Source organism: Octopus sinensis, linkage group LG1 (assembly GCF_006345805.1).
Source record: "Octopus sinensis linkage group LG1, ASM634580v1, whole genome shotgun sequence".
In the NCBI taxonomy this organism is placed as follows: domain Eukaryota; kingdom Metazoa; phylum Mollusca; class Cephalopoda; order Octopoda; family Octopodidae; genus Octopus; species Octopus sinensis.
Genome location: NC_042997.1, coordinates 136,825,506 through 136,844,984, shown reverse-complemented (window position 1 = coordinate 136,844,984; position 19,479 = coordinate 136,825,506). Strand labels below are relative to the sequence as shown.

Below are 19,479 nucleotides of genomic sequence, written 5' to 3'. Positions count from 1 at the left end.
CCCTTGCCGCAACAAATTTACACAAAAGGTAAATAAACCAGAAGTGGGGGGTCAATGTTTCATCGTTTCGGGGTCGATAAATTGTATTTGAGAGAGAGAGAGTGTGTGTGTGCAAGTGTACGTGTGTATCTGAATATGTGTGTGTGTGTATGCAGCATGCATCTCCTCCTTTGTTTATCAATATCGATGAGCGAGACAGACAGAAGAGAGAAGGATGAATAACACGTGTGTGACACAGCAAATGATTTGAGCTCAAATGCTGGCATTTCATTGGTTAAAATTCGAAGAATTAAACTACGTTAAACTTACAAATTACAATTTTCTCAAAAAAGCCAAGTGAAAATAATGTTTTATTTTGACACATTCTACCAGTATATGAAGTTTCAAATTGTTTAGTTAACTAGAAAATTCCGTCCATCAAAAGGAAAAGATCCCAATTTCACCTTCAAGTTCTTTCAAATTATCACCAGATTATTATAACGAAGTGCATTCTCATATTCTCTACAACCGTTTCCAATGCACGATTTGACCCCGTAATACAGAAGACGTCATCAACATGTGGCTTCCTGACGTGACGTCATGCCTTCGCACTTCCGGTCCTTTCCCTAACGTCATTTCCTCTCCTTTTCAATCATTGTCCTTCCGGATCTTTTCAGTTTGACCGGCAGTTTTTTCTAGCGGTGTCATATGAAATTGTCACCCATAATTATGACCCTAGTATCGATCTATTGCATTTCAATCTGTTTTAGGGTTAGGGTTAGGGGTGCGGGGAAGGGTATCTTTTTTTCTTCACAAATGTAAATAAACCCAATCTGTTTCTTAAACAAGGGACATATTCATATGGCACAGAATGTTTTCACCTTAATAGAAGATGGATGCTAAAGAATGATGATGATGATGATGATGAAAACACAACAAAGACAAAATCAATGTCACTTAAAACTTTTATTCCTTATTTCCATTCCTTTATTCTCTCATAACAAATTCCTCAAAAATCTAGCACAATCATCTTCAGAAATCAAAGTCATCTCTGTGTTGATATATTTAGGTATATAAATGATATTGAAGTTGTGATTCATGAATTTCATGTTGACATCCAAGAAACTGAAGTTGATAATGTCAAGCTTGAAGAGGAATAAACCCTGTCTTTTAGCAGACAAAATATTCATAATTGTTGTCATGGTGTAATAAATTTTAATACTGATACAGTTACACTTGTGTATGAATACTCACATGTGTACTTAAGTGGCGTTTTTCAGAGAATGACTCACCACAGATATCACAATGATATGGCTTCTCTCCTGTATGTGTAGCTTTGCGTTTAGTCAAATCACCACTTTGAGAGTGGATGAGGATGATGATGAAAACACAAAGACAAACTCAATGTCTCTTAAAGCTTGTATTCATTTTTCCCATTCCTGTATTCTCTCGTAAGAAATTCCTCAAAAATCCAGCACCATCTTCTTCACAAATCATCACTGTTTTAAATATATTTAGTTAGACACATACATGATACTGAGGTTCATATTCATGAATTTCATATTGACAGTGATGGAATTGAAGTCGATAACATCAAGCTTGAAGAGGGATAAACCCTGTCTTTTAGCAGACAAAATATTCATAATTGTTGTCCTGTTGTAATAAATTTTAATACTGATATAGTTACACCCGTGTATGAATACTCACATGTGTACTTAAGTGGCGTTTTTGAGAGAATGATTTACCACAGATATCACAATGATACGGCTTCCCTCTTGCATGAATGCGTTGGTGTCTAGTTAAGTCACCACTTTGATAAAATGATTTACTACAGATATCACACTGGTATGGTTTCTCTCCAGTATCATCATCATCATCATCATCGTTTAACGTCCGTTCTCCATGCTAGCATGGTTTGGACGGTTCGACCGGGGTTCTGGGAAGCCAGAAGGCTGCACCAGGCTCCAGTCTAATCTGGCAATGTTTCTACAGCTGGATGCCCTTCCTAACGCCAACCACTCCGTGAGTGTAGTGGGTGCTTTTTACGTGCCACCTGCACAGGTGCCAGGCGAGGCTGGCAACGGCCACGGTCAGATTGGTGTATTTTATGTGCCACCGGCATGGAAGCCAGTCGAGGCGGTGCTGGCATCGGCCACGAGTCGGATAGCGCTTTTTACGTACCACCAGACCAGGGATCCTGGCTGGTTCAATTCGATTTCGATTTCGATTGCCCCAACATGTCTTCACAAGCAAAGGGGGTTGGCATGGGCGCCTGTCGTACGGTCGCATTGGAGTATTTTACGTGCCACGGCCACGAGTCGGATAGTGCTTTTTACGTACCACCAGACCAGGGATCCTGGCTGGTTCAATTCGATTTCGATTTCGCTTGCCCCAACATGTCTTCACAAGCAAAGGGGGTTGGCATGGGTGCCTGCCGTACGGTCGCATTGGAGTATTTTACGTGCCACGGCCACGAGTCGGATAGTGCTTTTTACGTACCACCAGGCCAGGGATCCTGGCTGGTTCAATTCGGTTTCGCTTGCCCCAACATGTCTTCGCAAGCATGGGGGGTTGGCGACTACGCTTATGTATAGTTATGCTAGCTCTGTGAGAGAAAGACTCACCACAGATGTTGCACTGATATGGCTTCTCTCTTGTATGAACTCGCTTATGTGTAGTTAACTGAAAACATCTAATGAAAGATTTATTACAGATATCACACTAATATGGTTTTTCTCCGGTATGAGTGTGTTTATGTTTAGCCAAACTACTGCATTCAGAGAAAGATTTACCACAGATGTCACAATGATATGGCTTCTCGCCTGTATGAATACGTTTGTGGATAGTTAAAGCATTCATCATCATCATCATCGTCGTTTAACGTCCGTTCTCCATGCTAGCATGGGTTGGACGGTTCGACCGGGGTTCTGGGAAGCCAGAAGGCTGCACCAGGCTCCAGTCTAATTTGGCAATGTTTCTACAGCTGGATGCCCTTCCTAACGCCAACCACTCCGTGAGTGTAGTGGGTGCTTTTTACGTGCCACCTGCACAGGTGCCAGGCGGGGCTGGCAATGGCCACGGTCAGATTGGTGTATTTTATGTGCCACCGGCACGGAAGCCAGTCGAGGCGGTGCTGGCATCGGCCACGAGTCGGATAGTGCTTTTTACGTACCACCAGACCAGGGATCCTGGCTGGTTCAATTCGATTTCGATTTCGCTTGCCCCAACATGTCTTCACAAGCAAAGGGGGTTGGCAAGGGTGCCTGTCGTACGGTCGCATTGGAGTATTTTACGTGCCACGGCCACGAGTCGGATAGTGCTTTTTACGTACCACCAGACCAGGGATCCTGGCTGGTTCAATTCGATTTCGATTTCGCTTGCCCCAACATGTCTTCACAAGCAAAGGGGGTTGGCATGGGTGCCTGTCGTACGGTCGCATTGGAGTATTTACGACAGGCATTATTTTCAGAAAATGATTTACCACAGATATCACAGTGATATGGTTTTTCTCCAGTATGAATATGTTTGTGTTTAGTCAAGCATCTGTTTTCAAGGAATGATTTACCACAGATATCACACTGATATGGCTTCTCACCTGTATGAATGCGTTTGTGTTTTTTCAAGTGATTGGCTTCAGAAACTGATTTACCACATATTTCACAGCTGAATGGCTTCTCTCCTGTATGAATATGTTTGTGCGTTTTCAAGCTATAGGATTCAGCGAATGCTTTACCACAGATATCGCAATGATAAGGCTTCTCTCCTGTATGTGTACGTTTGTGTTTAGTCAAGCTCCCACTTTGGGAAAGTGATTTACCACAGATACCACATGGATATGGCTTCTCCCCTGTATGAATACGTTTGTGTGTTTTCAAGTTACTGGATTCAGTGAATGATTTATCACAGATTTTGCAATGATATGGCTTCTCTCCTGTATGAACACGTTTGTGTTTAGTCAAGTCACCACTTTTAGAGAATGATTTACCACAGATAATACAACGATATAGCTTCTCTCCTGTGTGAGAGTGTATTTGTTCAGTTAAATTATTCATTATGAAAGAATAATTTGTCACACATATCACAATGATATTGTTTTCTTTATTTCTATGAATATGTTTCTGTTTAGTTGTGTCACTATTTTCAGAGAATAATTTGAGGCTATGGTTTTTTCATTTGTGATCTTACTTCATATTTAGAACAGAAGATATAAATAGTCAATTCCTTCAGAAAGTTATCCAAGCTTAATTAACCTGTAAAGTGATGTTGTTGTCAATTCCATCATCCAGAAGAAATATATTCCTGTTGTTTTTCATAGATTATATTTTATTTAAGTTGATGTATTGGTGAATGGTCCTTATAAATAAACCATCTTTCTTTAGTTGATAAAATTGACAAAAATATCAAAAGCACATCTGATCAAAGAAACTTGTCTTATGTCAACAATGCATTTGTAGCAATGCACTTGTGTTTGGTTAAGACTCTTTCTTCAGTGAATGATTTACCACAGATATCACAATGATATGGCCTCTCACCTGAATCAGGTTTGTTTGGTTTTCTTAAATTATTCATTAGAAGATAATAATTTCTCATACGTATCACAATGATAATGATTTTTCAATTCTATGAATATATCTGTGTTCAGTTGTGTCAGTATTTTCAGAGAATAATTTAACACAGTGTTTCTTTCATCTGTGTTCTTGCTTAATATCTAAAACGGCAGATGTAAACAGTTAAAACTTTTGTAAATATATCCAAGCTTAATTAACCAAGCAATCACCTTCTCTACATTCCAAACAGTGAAGGCAAGTAAATGTTGCCGTTAATTCCATCATAGAAGAAATATTTTCCCATCGTTTGTTGAAGATTTCATTTATATAAAGAGTTTGATGCGTTGATGAATGTGCCTTATAAATATATGGTCTTCCTCTAATTGATGAAAGTCAATCAAAATACCAGAGGCATGTCTAAATGAAGAGATTTCTTTAACGTCAACATGATGTGATATTCTGAAATAGAAAAAAAGAAGCCGTGAGATAAAGAGAATCATTAACCGACATAGTAATTCAACATCACAAATCTTACAACATCAACACTGTCATCCACTTAATGTCTACGTTTGCATGGGTCAGAATCCATTGAGGCATTTCTATGTTTCTTTAATAATTTATCTCATTTTTACATTTTTCTTTCTTTTTTCTCCTTTCACTTGTTAAAATGTGAAGTGACATAGCTTAGAGGGTAGGGTATTTGCCTAACAATTGGAAGGCTGTGATTTCAACACCCAGTGGCACATTGTGTTACCAAGGCACTTTATTTTGTGCCGGTGGCACGTAAAAAGCACCATCTGATCGTGGCCATTTGCCAGCCTCGTCTGGCACCTGTGCGGGTGGCACGTAAAAAGCACCCACTACACTCACGGAGTGGTTGGCGTTAGGAAGAGCATCCAGCTGTAGAAACACTGCCAGATCAGACTGGAGCCTGGTGCAGCCTCCTGGCTTCCCAGACCCCAGTTGAACCGTCCAACCCATGCTAGCATGGAAAGCGGACGTTAAACGATGATGATGATGATGCTTCAGGTGGCAAAAATGAGTTTAAGCTGTAATTGAATGGGCCATGCTTGCCACACCCTGTCTCAAGCTGAATCTCCCTGAGGACTATGTTAAGGGTCTGTGGAGTACTCAGCCATTTGCACGTTAATTCCAGAAACAGGTTGTTCAGTTGATTGGATAAACTAAAACACAGAGTGCTAGATACTGTTTCATCCAAGGAAAAAAAAAACGAAAGGCTAAAATTTAGGGTTAGGTTTAGGGTTAGTGACAGGATGTTGTCTCAGTTTTAGACACAGCAAATGATTTTAGCTCAAAAGAGAGCATAGGATTGGTTAAAATTCGAAAAATTAAACTACATTAAACTTACAAATTACAATTTTCTCAAGAAAGCCAAGAGAAAAAAATGTTTTTAGTTTATAAAACATCTTTTTCTCTTGGCTTTATTGAGAAAATTCTATAGTTTGTAAGATATTTATTGTTTTTTTCTTCAATTTCAACCAATCAATGACGCCTATTGAGGTGAAAACATTCTGTGCTGTATGAATATGTCCCTCGTTTAAGAAACAGATTGGGTTTATTTACATTTGTGAAGAAAAAAAGATACCCTTCCCCCCACCCCTAACCCTAAAATAGATTGAAATGCAATAGATGGATACTAGGGTCATAATTATGGGTGACAATTTCATATGACACCGCTAGAAAAAACTGCCGTTCAAACCGAAAAGATCCAATTTTTTATTGTACAGAATCCACCTTTCATCAGAAGTTACAGTATGGTCGAGAGATGGATCACCTTGTTTACAGAGAAGTGATGAGCAAATTTGATATCTATGCATTTTCTGATTTTCATTCAAATCATGTGATATCCATTTGTCAAGCTTTTTGACTTTTCAATTACATGCAAATGGCTACAGGTAGTTTTCTACCTTGTAGTTCTTTTGCCATTCCTTGAGTGGTTTCACGTGGATCTCTCTCAATGACCGTCTTTAATTGATAACAGATGGACATCCACTATGCTCACGATCTTTATGGCTCAAGTCTCCACCGTGAAATTATTTAAACCATTTTCAATCTGACCACTCATTGCTCATTTCCTCACCAAATGTTTTGTTGATATTGTGAGCAGTTTCAGCTGCTTTACGTCCTTTTTTGAAGTTGAATAACAAAATTGCTCGAATATCACTCTTTCACAGTTCCATTTCAGATTATTCTAACAGTGAAAAAAATACCAATGTTAATTTATTGGTGCATTTGGACAAGTCTATTACTCTTTTACTTGTTTCAGTCATTTGACTGTGGCCATGCTGGAGCACTGCCTTTAATCGGGCAACTCGACCCTGGGACTTATTCTTTTGTAAGCCCACAACATATTCTATTGGTCTCTTTTGCCAAACCGCTAAGTAACGGAGATATAAACACACCAGCATCGGTTGTCAAGCAATGATAGGGGGACAAACACACACATATATATATATATACGACGGGCTTCTTTTCAGTTTCCGTCTACCAAATCCACTCACAAGGCTTCGGTCAGCCCGAGGCTATAGTAGAAGACACTTGCTCAAGGTGCCACGCAGTGGGACTGAACCCGGAACCATGTGGTTGGTAAACAAGCTACTTAGCACACAGCCACTCCTGCGCCTGTATATGTTTGTATTAACAGACAATTTCAAAAAGACTTTAAAAAAATTCAAAACTCTGCAAAAACCTGGTACAAATTCTTCATGGTTCAAAACGTTGCTTACTTTTTACTCAACCTAATATATCAAATTAAATACAAAACTGAAAGAGCTACTATAAGTTTCATGCTATTATGATACTGGGACAAGCATATTTATAAAACATACTATGAAGCTTAGGGGCATAAGGCCATAGAAACCAAGCCAAATCTGACTGGAACCTGGAGCAGCACTCTGATATGACGGCTCCTGTCACACTTGATCACCTAAGCCTGCATAAAAATGGACATTAGATGAAGATGATGTTGATGATGAAAACACAACAAAGACAAAATCAATGTCACTTAAAACTTTTATTCCATTATTCTCTCAAAACAAATTCCTCAAAAATCCAGCACAATCATCTTCAGAAATCAAAGTCATCTCTGTGTTGATGTATTTAGATATATAAATGATATTGAAGTTGGGGTTCATTAATATCAAATTGCTAATGATGGCACATAAAAAGCACCAACCGATCGTGGCAGCTGCCAGCCTCCACTGGCACCTGTGCCACATAAAAAGCACCCACTACTCATGGAATGGTTGGCGTTAGGAAGGGCATCCAGCTGTAGAAACACTGCCAGATCACACTGGAGCCTGGTGCAGCCTCCTGGCTTCCCAGACCCCGGTCGAACCGTCCAACCCGTGCTAGCACGGAAAACGGACGTTAAACGATGATGATTATATGATGATGAAATTAAAGTTGATATGGACAAGCTTGAATAGGAATAAATCCAGTCTTTTAACAGACAAAATATTCATAATTGTTGTCCTGTTGTAATAAATTTTAATACTGATATAGTTACACCCGTGTATGAATACTCACATGTGTACTTAAGTGGCGTTTTTGAGAGAAACATTTACCACAGACATCACAATGATATAGTTTTTCCCCAGTATGAATACGATTGTGACTAATCAAGTTACTATTACGAGAGAATGATTTACCACAGATTTCGCAACGATATGGCTTCTCTCCTGTATGTGTATATTTGTGTTTGGTGAAGTCCCCACTTCGAGAGAAAGATTTACCACAGATGTCACAATGATATGGTTTTTCTCCTGTATGAACACATTTGTGAATAGTCAACTGAGTATCAAAAGTGAATGATTCACCACAGATATTACAACGATATGGCTTCTCTCCTGTATGAATACGTAGGTGTCTGGTTAAAGGGCTATTTTCAGAAAATGATTTACCACAGATATCACACTGATATGGTTTTTCCCCAGTATGAATACGTTTATGATTAGTCAATTTACTATTTCCAGAAAACGATTTACCACAGATGTCACAATGATATGGCTCTCCTGTATGAATACGTTTGTGATTAATCAAAGTGCTATTTCCAGAATACGATTTACCACAGATTTCACAACGATATGGCTCCTCTCCTGTATGAATACGTTTGTGATTAATCAAAGTGCTATTTCTAGAAAACGATTTACCACAGATATCACAGCGATATGGTTTTTCCCCAGTATGTGTACGTTTGTGATAAATCAAATGAGTATTAGAAGAGAATGATTTACCACAGATTTTGCAATGATATGGCTTCTCTCCTGTATGTGTACGTCTGTGTCTAGTCAAGTGACCACTTTGAGAGAATGATTTATCACAGATGTCACAACGATATGGCTTCTCTCCTGTATGAAAAGGTTTGTGATTAATCAAAGAGCTATTTACAGAGAATGATTTACCACAGATATCACACCGATATGGTTTTTCCCCAGTATGTGTACGTTTGTGATAAATCAAATTACTACTTTCAGAGACTGATTTACCACAGATTTCACAACGATGTGGCTTTTCTCCTGTATGTGTACGTCTGTGTCTAGTCAAGTGACCACTTCGAGAGAATGATTTATCACAGATATCACATTGATATGGTTTCTCACCTGTATGAGTACGTTTATGTACAGTTACAGCACTTCTGTAAGTGAATGATTTACCACAGATATCACAGTGATGTGGCTTCTCTCTTGTATCAGGGGTTTTTGGTTTAGCGAAATTTTCCATTATGAGAGAATAATTTGTCATACATATCACAACAATAATAAAGTTTTCATTTCTATGAATATATTTAATGCTATGTTTCTTTCATCTGTGATCTTGCTTAATACCCAAAACAGAAGATGTAAACTTAATTAACCAGTAAGTTAATTAACCTGTAAATTGATCATCTCCTCTACATTCCAGACAGTGAAGTCAAGTAAATGTTGCCGTTAATTGCATTGTCCAGAAAAATTATTTTCCCATCATTCATTGAAGATTTTATTCGTATAAAGAAGTTGATGTGTTGATGAATGTGCCTTATGAATATATGGTCTTCCTTTAATTGATGAAAGTCAATCAAAATATCAGAAGCATGTCCAAATGAAGAAATTTCTTTTACGTCAACATGATGTGATATTCTGAAATAGAAAAAGAAGCAGTGAGATAAAGAGAATCGTTAAACGACATAGTAATCCAACATTGCAATTCTTACAACATCAACACTGTCATCCATTTAATGTCTATGTTTGCATGGATCAGAATCCATTGAGGCATTGAAACTTTTACAACATTCTGTATAAAGATGAATCACTTCAACATTTCTCTAATTATTTATCTGTTTTCTTTCTCTTCTAAGTAAATAAATTATTTTTTAAAACAAATTTTTTACACAAATTAAATATTTTTCGAACAGTTAATCCTCGTTGCTGGAATTTTAACAAAAAAAAAAATCAAAGGCAATTTATTAGTACAAAATTCAATATTGGTAATTGTTAATATGCAAAGTAAATAATTTTTTAAACTAAGTAAATATATTATTTTTATAAACAAACTAAGGGTTAAAAAGTCGTTGTAGGATCGACTACTTACGACTAGCTAGAGCGAGTGCGCGCACCGGAACCACTGTTCGCTAGTAGTACCGATCTGTTGTTTATGGAAACCTATGATTGAATGTTACAAGTCATACAAAGTAAATCAATTTGGGTACTATTTTAGAAGAGTGGTCCCGGTGCGCGTACTCGCGCTACCTAGTTGTGACTAGTCGATCATACAACTACCAAGCAAAGTAAATAAAATACAAAATAAATAATTTTTTAAACAAAGTAAATAAAACGTATCTTTTCCTTTTGATGGACGGAATTTTCTAGTTAACTAAACAATTTGAAACTTCGTATACTGGTAGAATGTGTCAAAAGAAAACATTATTGTAAACAAAATTGAAAACAAAATTGTAATTTGTAAGTTTAACGTAGTTTAATTCTTCGAATTTTAACCAATGAAATCCCAGCATTTGAGCTCAAATCATTTGCTGCGTTATCGATATTGATAAAGAAACATAGCAGACGCAAGCCGCATACACACACATATATTCAGATACATACACACGTACTCTTGCACACACACAGACTCTCTGTCACTCTCTCTCTCTCTCAAACACATGCATATACATTTGCACAAGCACATAGTAATTAATATATAAGCGTACATACACATACAAACGGAGATATACATACACACACAAGCATACATACACGTTCGTGAGTTCGCACTGGTGTCGATAGAATCGACTTAATACTTTTGTATCCCATGTTTTGTCCCCTCTGTGTTTTGCCCCTTGCCGCAACAAATTTACACAAAAGGTAAATAAACCAGAAGGGGGGGGGGGTGTCGAGGATTTTTTTCCCAATTTATATCACAGCTTCTGACAAGCTGGGGCATCCTTTTATGAAAAAATATTTCGCAAATCTTTACAATACGACCCACACTCCACGCGCACCCTCTACCGATTTAGGCAGATTATTGTTTCGTTTTTGTTGTTTCTGGCCCTTCAAAACCATGGGAAAAGCCTTTTCGGTAAAAAAAATAAAGAAAATATTCAAAAAATATCGTTAATATTTTTATTGGGCGATGAAATTCATCGATTTAAGAGATATAGCTGTTATTTCTAGCACATACAGAAGAGAGAAGGATGAATAAGACGTGTGTGTGTGGGTTTTTAGACGCAGCATCACAAAATCACAAAGTAAATAATTTTTAAAACTAGCTAGAGCGAGTGCGCGCACCGGGACCACTGTTTGCTTGTAGTACTAGGTTTAGGGTTAGGGTTAAAATGTCGTTTTAGGATCGACAACTTACGACTAGCTAGCGCGGATGTGTGCACCGGGACCACTGTTCGCTGGTAGTACCGTAAACCTTTGTCCCCTTCTGTCAACAGCTTCACCTTCAGGGGTCTTCCAATCCTCACCAGATTATTTTAAGGAAGTGTACTCACATATTCTATTCTGCGGCCGTTTCCAGCACACGACTTGGCATCATCGCAGATACTGTAGGGATAAAGACGTCTTCAACCTCTGGCTTCCTGACGTCATGCCGTCGTACTTCCGGCTCCTTCATGACGTCATTTCTTCTCTCTTCTAATTATTCTCCTTCCTTGACAACTGACCCGGTCGGAAGAACAATGCATCTTTATTCCGTTTCGTAGTCGTCCATTCTGTTGAGGACGAGGATCTTTTCGGTTTGAACGGCAGTTTTTTCTAGCGGTGTCATATGAAATTGTCACCCATAATTATGACCCTAGTATCCATCTATTGCATTTCAATCTGTTTTATGGTTAGGGTATCTTTTTTTCTTCAGAAATGTAAATAAACCCAATCTGTTTCTTAAACGAGGGACATATTCATACGGCACAGAATGTGTTTTACCTCAATAGACGTCATTGATTGGTTGAAATTGCAGAAAAAAACAACAAATATCTTACAAACTATAGAATATAGTATCGATCTATTGCATTTCAATCTGTTTTAGGGTTAGGGGTGGGGGAAGGGTATCTTTTTTTCTTCAGAAATGTAAATAAACCCAATCTGTTTCTTAAACGAGGGACATATTCATACGGCACAGAATGTTTTTTTACTTCAATAGACGTCATTGATTGGTTGAAATCAAATTCTCACCAATGGGATCTTTTCAGTTTGAACGGCTGTTTTTTCTAGCGGTGTCATATGAAATTGTCACCCATAATTATGACCCTAGTATCGATCTATTGCATTTCAATCTGTTGTAGGGTTAGGGGTGGGGTGAAGGGTATCTTTTTTTCTTCAGAAATGTAAATAAACCCAATCTGTTTTTTAAACGAGGGACATATTCATACGGCACAGAATGTTTTTTTACTTCAATAGACGTCATTGATTGGTTGAAATCAAATTCTCACCAATGGGATCTTTTCAGTTTGAACGGCTGTTTTTTCTAGCGGTGTCATATGAAATTGTCACCCATAATTATGACCCCTAGTATCGATCTATTGCATTTCAATCTGTTGTAGGGTTAGGGGTGGGGTGAAGGGTATCTTTTTTTCTTCACAAATGTAAATAAACCCAATCTGTTTTTTAAACGAGGGACATATTCATACGACTCAGAATGTTTTTTTTACCTCAATAGGCGTCATTGAATGGTTGAAATCAAATTCACACCAATGGGAATCTTTTCACAAATGCTTTCTACATGATACCATCACCAAGGTATTTTATGTGCCACCAGTTTCTGCTTCTTAATGTGGTACCTTCACCAGGACTTTTTAGGTGACACCATCATTAGTGCTTTTCCGTTTGTATGGCACCACCACCAGTGATTTTAATGTGGCACCTAGAGCAGAGTTCTTATTCCTTATTTCTTTATTGCCCACAAGAGGCTAAACATAGAGAAGACAAACAAGGACAGAGAAAGGGATTAAGTTGATTACATCGACCCCAGTGTGTAACCGGTACTTAATTTATCGACCCCGAAAGTATGAAAGGCAAAGTCGAACTCGGCGGAATTTGAACTCAGAACGTAGCGACAGACAAAATACCTATTTCTTTACTACCCACAAGGGGCTAAACATAGATATTTAAGGTATAGAAGGGACAGTGTCTAGATTTAGAGGAACAAATTCATTTGCAACAAATTCATCAAAATCCAAACACAGGCATTTTCAGTAATCAATTTATCTCAGAGTCAATATTTTTATAGATAAAGATGATGGGATCTTTTCGGTTTGAATGGCAGTTTTTTCTAGCGGTGTCATATGAAATTGTCACCCATAATTATGACCCTAGTATCGATCTCTTGCATTTCAATCTGTTTTAGGGTTAGAGGTGGGGGGAAGGGTATCTTTTTTTTCTTCAGAAATGTAAATAAATCTAATCTGTTTCTTAAACGAGGGACATATTCATACGGCACAGAATGTTTTTTTTTACCTCAATAGACGTCATTGATTGGTTGAAATTGCAGAAAAAAAACAACAAATATCTTACAAACCATAGAATTTTCTCAATAAAGCCAAGAGAAAAAGATGTTTTATAAACACATTCTACCAGTATATGAAGTTTAAAAGTGTTTAGTTGGTGAATATGGAGGGTGGGGTAACACATCCCAGCCGAGCTGCAGCAATTTTTGTCTGGTTCCCAAAGCATCAAGTGCCGAAAATGAAGTTTCTTATCTTCCATTTTAAAGGGTTACAGAATTAACACAGGTTATAGGAACATAAACCTTCTTCCATGAAAAGATAGCTTAAACTGTGCTCTAAATGGAGGTGTAGTCAAATCCTATTTTATGGACTCAACCATGTTCTAAAATAAGTCGAAAGGTAAGCTACTATAAATCGGCACTAACATTCTGGACAACCCAATAGTATTGTATGGGTGTACCATTGTGCCAGTTGAGAGATTTAAAGTATATATAGAGGAGACAATGAATAAATAAAGAGTAACGTAAAGTAAGTAGCTTGCTTACCAACCACATGGTTCCAGGTTCATTCTCACTGCATGGCACCTTGGGCAAGTGTCTTCTACTATAGCCTCGGGCCAACCAAAGTTTTGTGAGTGGATTTGGTAGACGGAAACTGAAAGAAGCCCGTCGTATATATGTATATATATATATGTGTGTGTGTGTCTGTGTTTGTCCCCCGAGCATTGCTTGACAACCGATGCTGGTGTGTTTACTTCCCCTTAACTTAGTGGTTCAGCAAAAGAGACCGATAGAATAAGTACTAGGCTTACAAAGAATAAGTCCTAGGGTCGATTTGCTTGACTAAAGCCGGTGCTCCAGCATGGCCACAGTCAAATGACTGAAACAAGTAAAAGAGTAAAGAGTAAAACAAACACAAAATGGTTACAGTATAAATTTTTTATTAATTTTTCTTAAACAAATTCCTCAAAATCCAACCACAGGCATTTTCAGTAATTAATTTATCTCAGAGTCAACATTTTTTACTGATGATCAAAAATTTGAGGTTCACATTGACAGTACTGAAGTTGATGTAGGGAAAAAACCCCGTCTTATATATTTCTTTACTACCCACAAGGGGCTAAACAAACGGATTAAGTCGATTACATCGACCCCAGTGCATAACTGGTACTTAATTTATCGACCCCGAAAGGATGAAAGGCAAAGTTGACCTTGGCGGAATTTGAACCCAGAACGTATCAGCAGACAAAATACGGCTATACATTTCGCCTGGTGTGCTAACGTTTCTGCCAGCTCACCGCCTTTGAAACCCCGTCTTATAGCAGACAAAACAGTCTTAATTGTTATCATTTAAAAAATTTTGACATTCATACAGTTACACTTGTGTGTGAATTTCAACGTTGTGCGTGTGTGCATGTGCACTTCTGGAGAAAATGATTTTCCACAGATGTCACAGTGAGATGGCTTCTATCCGGGAGGAATACATTTATGTACATTTAAGTTAGGTCAATGGGAGTATGATTTACCACAGATATGACCATGAAAGCTTGTCTCTTGTATAAACGTGTTCCTATAGCTATAGTGCGACCTCACCTGGAATTTGCATCACCAGTTTGGAACCCCTGTCTTGCCCAGGATATTAATCGTCTGGAAACCGTTCAGTGACGTGCAACCAAGAGAATACCCTCCATCAGGCACTTGCCATATTCTGAACACCTAACTTCCCTGGGCATGGATACATTGAAACTCCGACGTCTGGCAGCTGACTTGGCAGACACCCATAAAATTATTAACCATCTTACTAACAATAACTCTGAGCACCTTTTCAAACTCCACCTATCTAACACCCGTGGACATGTTTACAAAGTCAGAAAACAGCACAGCTCCCATGACTTTCAGAAACATTTTAGAATACCCTCTATTAGGCATTTGCCATATTCTGAATGCCTTACTTCCCTGGGCATGAACACATTGAAACTCCGACGTCTGGCAGCTGACTTGGCAGACACCCATAAAATTATTAACCATCTTACAAACAATAGCTCTGAGCACCTTTTCAAACTCCACCTGTCTAAAACCCGTGGACATATTTACAAAGTCAGAAAACAGCACAGCCCCCATGACTTTTGGAAACATTTTTTCAAGCTAAGAGTTGCTGAAGCATGGAACAAACTGCCGGCATCAGTTGTTAGTTGTTGGAGCACTGCATCCTTCAAAACTTCCATGCTTCCTGAGATTCGCCAACACTACACCTGATCTTTCTCCCCTCCATACACACGCAAGCATCTATCTGACTCATACACTGTTCGCTTTCCAGACATTTGTACATTGCTGCATATGCTTTATATGCACTTTTGACAAGTTGTGGTGCACCTGAGCACTGTATACAAAAATTTCATTATTATTATTATTAAAAGATCTATTTTCAGAAAGTGAATCACTACAGATTGTAATGTTATGGCTTCTCTCTTATATGTGCCTGTTTGTGTCTAGCCAAGGCACTCATTTGAGAGAATGATTTACCACAGATATCACAATGATATGGCTTATCTCCTGTATGAACACATTTGTGTGTACTTAGCTCGCAGTTTTGAGAGAATGATTTACCAGATATCACAATGATATGGCTTATCTCCTGTATGAACACATTTGTGTGTACTTAGCTCGCAGTTTGAGAGAATGATTTACCACAGATATCACAATGATATGGCTTATCTCCTGTATGAACACATGTGTGTACTTAGCTCGCAGTTTTGAGAGAATGATTTACCACAGATATCACAGTGATATAGCTTCTCACCTGTATGACTATGCTTGTGAATATTCAATTGACTAGTTTGAGAGAATGTTTTACCAGAGATATCGCAATGATATGGCTTCCCACCTGTATGTGTACATTTGTGTTTAGTCAAGTGATTATTTTGAGAGAAAGATATACCACAGATATCACAATGATATGGTTTTTCCCCAGTATGAATACGTCTGTGAATAGTCAAGTGACTGGTGGAAGAAAATTTTTTACCACAGATATCACAGTGATATGGCTTCTCTCTTGTATGAATACATAGGTGTTTAGTTAAGTGACTACTATGAGAGAATGAATTGCCACAGACATCACAATGATACAATTTTTGCCCTGTATGAATGAATTTGTGTGTAGTCAAATTACAATTCTGAGCAAATGATTGACCACAGATATCACACTGATATAGCTTCTCACCTCTGTGAATTAATTTGTGAGCAGTAAAATTACTAGTTCGAGAGAATGATTAACCACAGATATCACAACGGTATGGCTTCTCTCCTGTATGAATACGTATATGTTTTGTCAAGTTACTCCTTTGAGAGAATGATTTACCACAGCAATGATATGGCTTCTCACCTGTATGTGTATGTTTGTGTTGAGTTAAAGTGCTATTTGAAGAAAATGATTTATCACATATATCACAGTGATATGGCTTCTCACCTGTATGTGTATATTTGTGTTTAGTCAAGTTACTCCTTTCAGAGAATGATTTACCACAAATATTACAGTGATATGGCTTCTCACCTGTATGAATATGTTTGTGTTGTGTGTACGAACTGCCATCAGAGAATGATTTACCACAAATATCACAATGGTATGGCTTTTCTCCTGCATGTATGCGTTTGTGTCTGGTCAAGTGACCACTTTGGAAGAATGATTTACCACAGATATCACAATGATATGGCTTCTCACCAGTATGAATACGTACATGTGTTTTCAAGTAATCAGCTGCAGAAAACGATTTACCACAGGTATCGCAATGATACGGCTCCTCTCCTGTATGAGTACGTTTGTGACGAGTCAAGTCCCCACTTCGAGAGAATGATTTACCACAGATATCACAATGATATGGCTTTTCTCCAGTATGAATACGTTTGTGACGAGTCAATTGACTTATTGTAGAGAATGATCTACCACAGATATCACAATGGTATGGCTTCTCTCCTGTATGACCACGTTTGTGTTCAGTCAAGTGACAACTTTGAGAGAATGATTTACCACAAATATCACAATGGTATGGCTTCCCTCCTGTGTGACGATTTTTTCGTTTAGTTAAATCATTCATTATAAGAGAACAATTGGATCTTTTCGGTTTGAACGGCAGTTTTTTCTAGCGGTATCATATGAAATTGTCACCCATAATTATGACCCTAGTATCAATCTATTGCATTTCAATCTGTTTTAGGGTTAGAGGTGGGGGAAGGGTATTTTTTTTCTTCACAAATGTAAATAAACCCAATCTGTTTCTTAATCGAAGGACATATTCATACGGCACAGAATGTTTTTTACCTCAATAGACGTCATTGACTAGTTGAAATTGCAGAAAAAAAACAACAAATATCTTACAAACTATAGAATTTTCTCAATAAAGCCAAGAGAAAAAGATGTTTTATAACCACATTCTACCAGTATACGAAGTTTAAAAGTATTTAGTTATGTGGAAATTATTTTTAAAAATTGCCGGTGAAACCGAAAAGATCCGAATAATTCGTCGTACATGCCACAATGATGTTTGAATTCAGGCGAGTCACTATTTTCAGGGAATAATTCAATGTTATGTTTCTTCAGTCTGTAACTTTGCTTATCTAAAACAGCAGATGTAAACTGTCAACTCCTTTGCAGTTATCCAAGTTTAATTAACCTTAAAAATGTTTCAGTCCGCAAGCTGCGGCCATGCTGGAGCACCACCGTTGAATGAGCTACACTAGTATGTGAAACCACCTTTGATACATGGCACTTGGTCAACAAGGGAGTTCGGCACTGCTACCTGCATGTGTGTTTCCTGCTGAGAGGTAGGTTCATCTGGAACCCCTGACAAGAAGAGATCCAGTTTAGTTTTAAAGAAACCCACATCCACACCATGAAGGTCTATCAAGCATTTAGGAAGGATATTGAAGAGCTGTGGTCCCCTGAAACCCAAGCTGTTGCAGTATCTAGTCCTGTATTTTTTTTCTTTTTTTCTCGTCCTGTATTTTGATTATGAAAAGAATAATTTCTTTTTCCTTTTTGTAAAGCAGTCACCTTCTCCACATTCCAGACAGCAAAGACAAGAAAATGCTGCTGTTAATTCTATTGTCTAGAAGAAATATTTTTCCATCATATCATAGATTTTGTTTCATGAATGTTTCTTTTAAATATATATAAAGAGGTTGATGTATTGATGAACGCTCCTTATAAATATATCGTCTTCCTTTGGTCAATGAATGTTGATAACATCGAAATCACATCGGATGTAAGAACTTTCTTTTATGCCAACAGGGTGTGATATCCTGAAATAATACAAGAAAACCTTAAGATATTGAACAAAACCGTAATTCAACATAGCATCTGTCACAACAACAACATTCTCATCATTTCAATGCAGATTTTTCAATGCTTGCATGGTTCACAGTTCATTAAGGCAGACAGGATATCTTTACATGGAAGATTGGGAACAAAACACACTGCTTGTATGACAGTGATACTCGTTTACGACTATCACACAATGTTAAGGCAAGAAGACACTATAATACATGCATACACATATAATTATATTTAGAGATAAATTTCCTCTATATATATTTGGGGATGGTCATATTTGTTGGTTTTCACTTTAACTTTATTATTATTTTTCGTTTTTGTATTTGGTTTGCAAGATACTTTATATGAGTTCGTGTGTTGAAGCATATTCTGTTGTGTCTGGGGAGAGTCATTTTCTTTTTGTGCCTTATAATTTAACACAAACACCGTTAAAATTTCCACTTGACTCTGAGAGTCAAGATTATTAAAAAGATTGCAAGACGCAACGAAAATTTTAGAAAAAAAAAAAGAGAAGTGGAAATTTTACCGGTGAGTGTGTTAAATTATAAGGCACAAAAAGAAAATTACTCTCCCCAGACACAACTTAAAGGAAATATTTGTCAACTTACGGTTTAATCTGGCCTCAGAAACAAACGGAACAATATTAATGAATGTGGTATTCTTCAATCGGTTTCCTCGCATTTTACT

General features: G+C 37.7%; 1 protein-coding gene across 1 annotated transcript; it reads right to left on the bottom strand.

The window, feature by feature from the left end:
• Positions 1 to 7,831: 7,831 nt before the first annotated feature.
• On the bottom strand, positions 7,832 to 17,669 carry LOC118764342 (zinc finger protein 708-like). The gene is made up of 3 exons (XM_036504984.1): positions 17,318 to 17,669; positions 16,489 to 16,567; positions 7,832 to 8,449 (listed from the first exon to the last, which is right to left on the bottom strand). Exons 1-3 carry the CDS (start codon positions 17,555 to 17,557, stop codon positions 8,052 to 8,054), a joined length of 717 nt encoding a protein of 238 aa, XP_036360877.1. The 5' UTR covers positions 17,558 to 17,669; the 3' UTR covers positions 7,832 to 8,051.
• Between the last annotated feature and the right edge of the window lie 1,810 nt (positions 17,670 to 19,479).